General features: G+C 42.6%; 1 protein-coding gene across 12 annotated transcripts in view; it reads left to right on the forward strand.

Annotated features, from left to right (window-relative positions):
- Nucleotides 1-8,469, forward strand: part of Ccdc62 (coiled-coil domain containing 62) — a 42,337-nt gene that overhangs the window by 23,932 nt on the left and 9,936 nt on the right. For 9 of the 12 annotated variants that reach the window (XM_031337869.1, XM_031337870.1, XM_031337871.1 and 6 more), the window contains 3 exons: nucleotides 15-130; nucleotides 2,558-3,280; nucleotides 6,839-6,947. In XM_031337869.1, the coding sequence (XP_031193729.1) occupies nucleotides 15-130; nucleotides 2,558-3,280; nucleotides 6,839-6,947 (948 nt within the window). The remainder of the gene's footprint in view (nucleotides 1-14; nucleotides 131-2,557; nucleotides 3,281-6,838; nucleotides 6,948-8,469) is intronic. The other 3 variants (XM_031337877.1, XM_031337876.1, XM_031337881.1) reach the window with 2 other exon arrangements.

Below are 8,469 nucleotides of genomic sequence, written 5' to 3' on the forward strand. Positions count from 1 at the left end.
GATATCTCTGGCAGATTTATGTAAAACAGCAGAGTGACCTGCAGTTTCTTAATTTCAATGTAGAAAATTCTCAGGAATTAATACAGATGCATGGCTTAAAGATGGAGGAACCAAAGGCCCTGGAGTGCAGGTAATGTTAGCCTATGCTATTGGTGTTGATTTCTGCTTCCGTGAAGTTAGTTTTACGCTGTACTCACTGTACCTACTGCTGCTTCTTGTACAGTAGGCTATAAATCTGGGTGCACTAATGCTTATGATAATCCTAGTCCTATGGGGGTCATGATGTAAGAATTTTTAGATGTGATTTGTAGGTGACAATTATTCACCTAACAAAACTAAAATCGTGGACCAGGTTTGTGTGACTGTGTGTAGAAGGCTCTGAACTGGAGTAGGTGCTACAGAGATAGCCAGGACTTCATTAAAACAACACTTCCACTGTTTAGATGCTGGGCTTACCATAGGGAATAAGATCTACGGGACTTGATGCCTGCCTTAAAGAATAATGCAAAGACTAGCATCAGTGGCTGCAGCAGGAGCTGAGATCTTCTGGTGTCCGTCACTGTGACAGGAATTGTGGGGATGATCATAAAACTGAAACATTAGTGCAGAGAAACTACCACAACTGACCATCTCCTTGCCCTTGCTTGCTTTCTCTCTTTCTTTTTTCTCCTCTTCTTCTCCTTCTTCTTCTTCTTCTTCTTCTTCTTCTTCTTCTTCTTCTTCTTCTTCTTCCTCTTCCTCCTCCTCCTCCTCCTCCTCCTCCTCCTCTGCTGCTGCTCCTGCTGCTCCTGCTGCTGCTGCTTCTGCAGCTTCTTCTCCTTCTGCTGCTGCTTCTTCTTCTTCTTCTTCTTCTTCTTCTTCTTCTTCTTCTTCTTCTTCTTCTTCTTCTTCTTCTTCTTCTTCTGCTGCTGCTGCTGCTGCTGCTGCCGCCACCACCGCTGCTGCTGCTGCTGCTGCTGCTGTTTGGTCTTTTTGAGATTGGGTTTCTCTGCATAACCCTGAGCATCCTGGAACTCACTCACTCTGCAAACCAGGCTGGCATCCAACTCACAGAGATATGCCTACCTCTGCCTCCCAAGTGCTGGGATTAAAGATGTGCACCCATAGCCAGCCAGCCTGCCTGCCGCCTCTCTCTCTCTCTCTCTCTCTCTCTCTCTCTCTCTCTCTCTCTCTCTCTCTCTTTCTCTCTTTCGCTCCCCCTCTCTCTTTGCTTTTTTTTTCTTCTTTTTTAATGTTTTTGTGACCTGTTCTCATTAAGTTATCCTTGCTGGCCTTAAAATTAATGGCAATCTTCCCTTCTACTGGGATTACTGGCCTATCCTGGCATGCTCAACTAGAGCCATTGTACTTCAAAAGAAGGGGGAATGAAGAGTTCCTAATCTGCAGGAATCTATGAAGTCTGAACTAGATTGGCAACAACTGGTGATGCCAGCTCCTTCCCCTGGGGAAACCGGAATTAGGAGCTGCAGGGACAGGGTGTTGAGAAGCTGCATTGCATGTGACAGTAGCAGTCACTGTGCTATGCTGTACCTCTGTCTTGATGACCTCTGCAGGGGGTTGCCATTCAGTTGCTGTCTGTCCCATCTATTGCTGCCATCTGTAGACCCCTGACTCACTCTGTGTTCTCTTTCAAGCCTTTGACAGACATCTTTTTTCCTCTTTGAACTTTATTGCCACTGAGAGGCACTGGATGAGTTGAGTTGCTCCCTACAAATGGCCCAAGCCTGCTGGTGGGATGGCTCCAGAGTTAATAGCACTTAATACAGGTCTGGAGTTCAATTCCTAGACCCCATATGGTAGAAGGAGAGAGAAGCAACTGCCAAAAATTGTCTTCTAACTTGCATATCCCTCCCCCTTCTGTTGAAGTACAATGGCTTTAGTTGAGCATGCCAGGATAGGCCTGTAATCCCAGTAGAAGGGAAGATTGCTATTAGTTTTAAGGCCAGCCAGGATGACTTAGTGAGAACATGTCACAAGAACATTAAAAATAAAGAAAATAAAGAAAGAAACACACATACACAATCAATTAATAAATGTATAAAGTAAAAAAAAAAAAAAACCAGAAAAGTACTTTATGCTATCATAGAAAGAAAGAGCTGTTGAGCTGTGCTTTCTAAGGGATCAGAATTGATGAATACAAACCAGGCATGGTATGTACACCTGTATTTCTTGTACTCAGAAAGATCACAGTTTCTCAACCAGGCGAGGCTACAATGTGAAAACCTATCTTAAATCAAATTGATGGAATCTCTGATAGGAAAACCTTAGAGGATGGCAGAGCAAAAGGTCTAGATGCATTTGTGTGGTAGTCTTGACTTTGTTGCTGTTGTTTTGATGGTAAACACAATGAGTGAGGGATGGAAGGGGGTGGGGCATGTAGGCTTGGTGTTCAGAAAGGCTTCCTATAGAAGGCGGGGCTGGAATTGGGCTCTGAAAGTCAGACTAATGGGCTTTATTGGGATTTAGGTGTACTAATGAGGTTTTGGGGAGGTGATGCTAGTAGATGATAGTATCAAGTCTATCTTATAACTCCTATTTTTTTGTAATGCCACTGTAGCAGAGACATGTGTTTATCAGACCTTGACAATAACTACCCAAAAATCGATATTAAAAGAGAGAGAAATCAGAAGTCATTGGTTAAGGATCAAAAGTTTGAGGTCACGTTGGCTCAGCACAATAGGTCAGACAAGAGCTCTTGTGATGCATGCAGAGAGAAGAAGCTACAGGTTAATACTGCGTTCGGGGAAAAAAGTGTAATTGGTCTCTCATCTCTATTTACCAAAGACTTACTGGAGAAACAAAAGTCTTGGTCTCTGGGTGGAAAAATCCAGACTGAACCGGAAAACAAAGTTACCCTATGCAAGGTTCATGCAAAATCAGCAAAATGCAATGGAGTGGAGCTTCCGATGGAAGAGAAGCAGCTCTCAGAAACCTCGGTCTCGCTGCCTGATGAAAAGCAGTGGCATGACATCAACGTCTACCTGGGCCTTTCCAACTGCTCAAAACAGCCAGACAAGCTAGATGGGGACTGCCACGACTTCACAGAAACATCTGAAGTCTCATACTGCACCCCAAATGAAGACTGTATAGGTGACAGTGACCTGTCTGAGTCCAGGTGCTGCCACCCAAGTAACATCATCATCGAAGCCCCAGGACATATGACCGATACAGAGTGGATGAATATTTTTAAGCCTTCCAAAACACAAAGGATTGTTCGCCACAGAACCATGTGCACTTGTTCGGGAAGTGTCAGAGCAGTGAAACATAATTCCTCAGCAAGGTTAGTGGAGTTCACGTCTATAAACAGGTGCAGACACAGAAGCAGGGCAGAAGGGCCGCAGTACACACTCATGCTCATGGCTAGCAAGAAAGCACTGCCAAGAACATCTTACTTCAGACAAACCTTTGCTCTTTTCCTTAGGGCATAGATACGAGGGTCTTTGTGCAAGGAGACATTATAGACTTCAGCAGAGAGTTCACACTGAGGGCAGCTTCTAAGGCAGAGGTTTTGCTTAAAAGCAGAACCAGTTATGAGCTGGGCAAAGATGTTTTATTAGGTCACTGTGTGGAGTGGAATGCTGTTCTGGAGCATTCCCCACCCCAGGATGCTTTCCAGTTGACAGGCAGACTCTCTGAGGCCAGGCTGCAGTGCAGACCCTAAGTCATGGTCATCTAGGGTCACTCCACATGCTACATGCACGGCTCCTCTGTGTCCAGCTCATACCTGTTTCCAATTTTTTATTTCCCAGACTTTCTTAGTTTCTAAATATGATGTGAAAGATAGAACATTTGTGTTTAACAAGCTGATAAAAGTAACTGGCTTCTTTTTCCCTCAGACGATTATGCTGAATTATTAAAGCTTGTCTCATTGTTAGAGTTGGTGAGTCTTGTGGCAGAGTGGCACTGTAATAATGCCTGCTATTCTTAAGTAATGCATAGCTCTTCAGAGCACAGAAAGGATGAAGTTTCTATATTGAGAATCTTATTTTAGTCATTGCATTGACTTTCATAGGACTTTATGATTGAAATTTCTAGTACTTACATTATGTAGGGTATTCTTAGAACCTTTTAAAAAGTGTGGGTCATTAAAAATGATATAGATATTCTGCTAAGTGCACAATTTAAAAATTGCTTGCCATACTAAATGTCATTAAGTCATTTGATTCTTAAAAATCTTTGGAATGCTGAAAGTATCAGGAAATAGCTATCTGTACCTGGATCTTCAAGATCTTCTGTGTGTTTATGTGCTTCTGGGAATTGAAACATAGACTTTGTTCATGCTGGGCAGGGACTCAACCACTGAAAGCTACAGCCTTGTGCCCCCCCAGTACACACACACACACACACACACACACACACACACACACACACACGTATGTATGTATGTATGTATGTATGAATGTATGTGTGTATGTATGTGAGCACACTTTCGCTCTCTTCAGACACACCAGAAGAGGGCATCGGATCCCATTACAGATGGTTATGAGCCACCATGTGGTTGTTGGGAATTGAACTCAGGACCTCTAGAAGAACAGTCAATGCTCTGTCCATCTCCAATAGCCATCTCTCTAACCCCCAAATAGTCTTTATTTATAAGGAGAAATCCTGCATTGGGTAGTTTTGAGAGGATTGCATGTGTGATGTACAAATATAATTCAAGCTTCCATTCTGGGTTTTTCTTCAAGGCTTCTAAGACCTCACTAACTTCTGTAATTTAAATGTCAACTTGTTCTGCCAGCTGAGCCTCAAGCACAAGTTCATAAGTAGAAAGGATTGTGGTGTTTTCACAAGAACTTGCGAACACTTTATTATCTAAGTAAACGTCCTGCCACAGCTCACTTACAAGAAAGGTGTGTTTGTGAGGGGACCCACAAGTGCCTGCTCCTGGTGGCTCCTGAGATTGTGTACCTGCAGGGAAGTAGGCATCAGCTTAGGTGCTGCTCCACTTTCACCAAGGCAGGGGGACTTGTCAATGTCACAAGCTGAACACTAGTACCTACCCTGCCTTCTATGGGATCCTGTCCCTAGGACCTTTATTTTTTCACTAAAACTTAGTTTCTTTTATTCCAGGGTTTGAACTCAGAGCTGAGAATGCTAATCAGAGCCTTAATAGTGAGCTTGTACCCCTAGCCTCTATACTTAAAACCAAAACCAAAACAAATTAACTGATTTATTTATTTGTGTGTGTGTGCCACAGCACTTGTGTGGAGGTCAGAGGACAGCTTGTGGGTGTTGGTTCTCTTCTCCTAACCTTGTGGGTCCTAGAGATTGAATTCTGGGTCCTAGACTTGGTGGCAAGCAGCTTTACCCATTGGGCCATCTTGGTGGCCCTTCTGTACTTTTAAAATGTCATTTATTGATTTCTCTTTTCATTTATTGATTTTTTTTGAAACAGTCTCAGATTATAGATCTGGCTGGCCTTGAACTCACAGAGATCCATTTACCTCTGCTGAGTTCTGGGGTTAAAGGTGTCTCAGTATGTTAGCTTTTTTTTTTTTTTTAAGGTTTTTATTTCTTTTTCTTTTTCCTTTTCTTTTTTCTTCTTTCCTTCCTTCCTTTCTTTTTTTTTTCTTTAAGATTTATTTATTCTATGAGTACACTGTGTACCTTCAGACACACCAGAAGAGGGGCATCCATTTCAGATGGCTGTGAGACACCATGTGGGTGCTGGGAATTGAATCCTGAGAACCTTTGGAAGAGCAGTCGGTGCTCTTAACCACTGAGCCATCTCTCTAGTCCCCAGATTTTTATTTCTTTCACTCCCGACAACTGCACCTCGCACTTCCAGACAGGGTTTCTTTGTCTGGTCTTGGCTGTTCTGGAACTTGCTCTGTAGACTAGGCTGGGCTCAAACTCAGATAACTACTTGCCTCTGCCTCCAGAGTGCTGGGATTAAAGGCATGTGTCGCCACCACCCAGCTAAAGGTTTAAGAATATTTTTTAGTTAGTTTATTTTTTGTTACTATTTATTTAACTGCTGTGTGTGCGTGTGTGCCTGTAAGGTCAAAAGAGGGCATCAGATCTCTAGAAGCTAGAGTTGAACAACCATGTGGGTGCTAGGAATGAACTTGGGTCCTCTGTAGGAAAAATACATGCTCTTAATCAGTGAGCCATTTATCTAGCTCTTTTTTTGAAGGAGGGAAATTCCTTTTTTTTTTTTTTTTCCAACACAGGGTTTCTCTGTATATCCCTGCCTATCCTGGAACTCACTCTGTAGACCAGGCTGGCCTCGAACTCAGAAATCCGCCTGTCTCTGCCTCCCAAGTGCTGGGATTAAAGGCATGTGCCACCACTGCCTGGCTGAAATTCCTTATTCTTATAGTTACCCTAAACTACTGATTTTAATTCTTTTTTTTAATAAGATTTATTTATTTATTATATGTAAGTACACTGTAGCTGTCTTCAGACACCCAGAAGAGAGCATCAGATTTCATTACGGGTGATTATGAGCCACTATGTGGTTGCTGGGATTTGAATTCAGGACCTTTGGAAGAGCAGTCAGTGCTCTTAACTGCTGAGCCATTTCACCAGCCCGACTTTTTAATTCTTACTTGCAAAAATATACATTAATACTCTATCCAGATCTATATTATTCCAACTTTAGCTTCCTCATTTCAAAAACATATTTAAGCTGATGATGGTAACATATGCTTGTTAGCTAGCTCTCCAGAGGCTGTGGTGGAGGAGTGTGAATGGGAGTCCAGCATGGGAGCCATAACAAGTTTGAGGCCTGGACTACATAGCAAGACCTTGTCAATTCTTTTGTCCTCTTAACCTACTTTCTAAGTGTATGAGTGGCATGTGTGTGATACTTTCTCTTTGGTCTTATTTTCTGCAGTGAGCTCATTGGCATCCAGCCTTCCCAATGTTTGGGTTCCTTAAAGTCTGCTGAAAGAGAAGATGAGTCAGAGGCCCTTCTTGACAAAAGAACCTCATCCAATGAAAAGGTTTATGTTTTGCATGAAAGTTATTAATTTATTTAAGCAAAGTTTCTCCTTACCTTGCTTTTATTCTGTGTAGTAGCATTGCTAGATCTTTATAAAGTTGAGGGCCTCCATCATTCATACTGGAGAGATGGTTTGGCAGGTAGCGCTTGCTGCTCTTGGACAGGACCCAGGTTTGGTGACTTACAACCATCTCTAATTTCAAGATAGGTATCAGGCACACATGTGCACATTCATGCTGGCAAAATATTCATACACATAAAATCATCTAAATGGGTTTTTGGGGAGTTGCTTTTTTTTTAATTTTGTTTTTGTTTTTTTGTTTTTTTGGTTTTTTTTTTTTTTTTTTTTTTTTTTTTTTTTTGAGACAATATCTTTGTACATAGTCCTGGAACTTACTCTGTAGACCAGGATGGCCTCAAACTCAGAGATCCACCTGCTTCTGCATCCTGAGTGTTAGGACTAAGGACATATACCACCACATCTGGCACTACATTTGTTTTAAATCATAGACCTTTAAGGTTACTTGAACATGTTTATTCTTTCATAGTTTTACACACACACAGACACACACACACACACACACACACATGCGCTCATGCGCGTGCACATGTGCCTCATGCTCCCCGCGTGTTCCCCCCATACTTTGCTCTTGTTCTTTTCCCCTTGTCTTCTTGTCCCTTTTTAGGTTATTTTCTCCCATTCATCCCTTCCTTCCTTCCTTCCTTCCTTCCTTCCTTCCTTCCTTCCTTCTTTCCTTCTTTCTCTCTTTTTTCTCTTCATTTCCTGAGATGGGTTCTCTGAGTAGCCCTGGCTGTTCTGGAACTCACTCTGTAGACTGGCCTTAAATGCAGATCTACCTGCCTCTGCCTCCCTAAGTGCTGGGGTTAAAGGTGTGCACCACCACTGGCTGCCTGGCTTTTCTTTTCTTGAATGTCTATTATTATTGTCTGTATGTGTGTGATGTGCATGTGTGAGTGTAGGTGTATACCACAGCATTCATGGAAAGTCTGAGGCTAGCTTTCTGGTATTGGTTTTCTCTCTCCACTGTGAGTCCCAGAGATTGAACTAGAGTATCTTGCTAGCCCTTGAGATTGTTATTAAACAATATTGTTTTTCTTTTAAAAATTGTTGTATTGATTTTTTTTCAACTTGAAACCAACAGCAATACAAAAAGAATTGGTAGCAAATCCTACTCAGTTGCTTGTCCTTAGCCACGCCTTCCTTTACATATACCCTGATATCAGCAGTCTCCAGAGAGTCAAAGGTGACAGACTGGTGACCTTAGACAAGGCTGCAGAAGTAACAGTGCGCAGCACTGGGATTCTACTAGAGAAGAAACATGCTCCCCTTATGAGTCCTCAAGAAGCTAGGTGCAAGCTGGGCAGTGGTGGCGCACGCCTTTAATCCCAGCACTTGGGAGGCAGAGGGAGGTGGATTTCTAAGTTCGAGGCAAGCTTGGTGTACAGAGTGAGTTCCAGGACAGCCAGGGCTACAGAGAAACCCTGTCTCGAAAAACCAAAAA

Source organism: Mastomys coucha, unplaced genomic scaffold (assembly GCF_008632895.1).
Source record: "Mastomys coucha isolate ucsf_1 unplaced genomic scaffold, UCSF_Mcou_1 pScaffold22, whole genome shotgun sequence".
Classification (NCBI taxonomy): domain Eukaryota; kingdom Metazoa; phylum Chordata; class Mammalia; order Rodentia; family Muridae; genus Mastomys; species Mastomys coucha.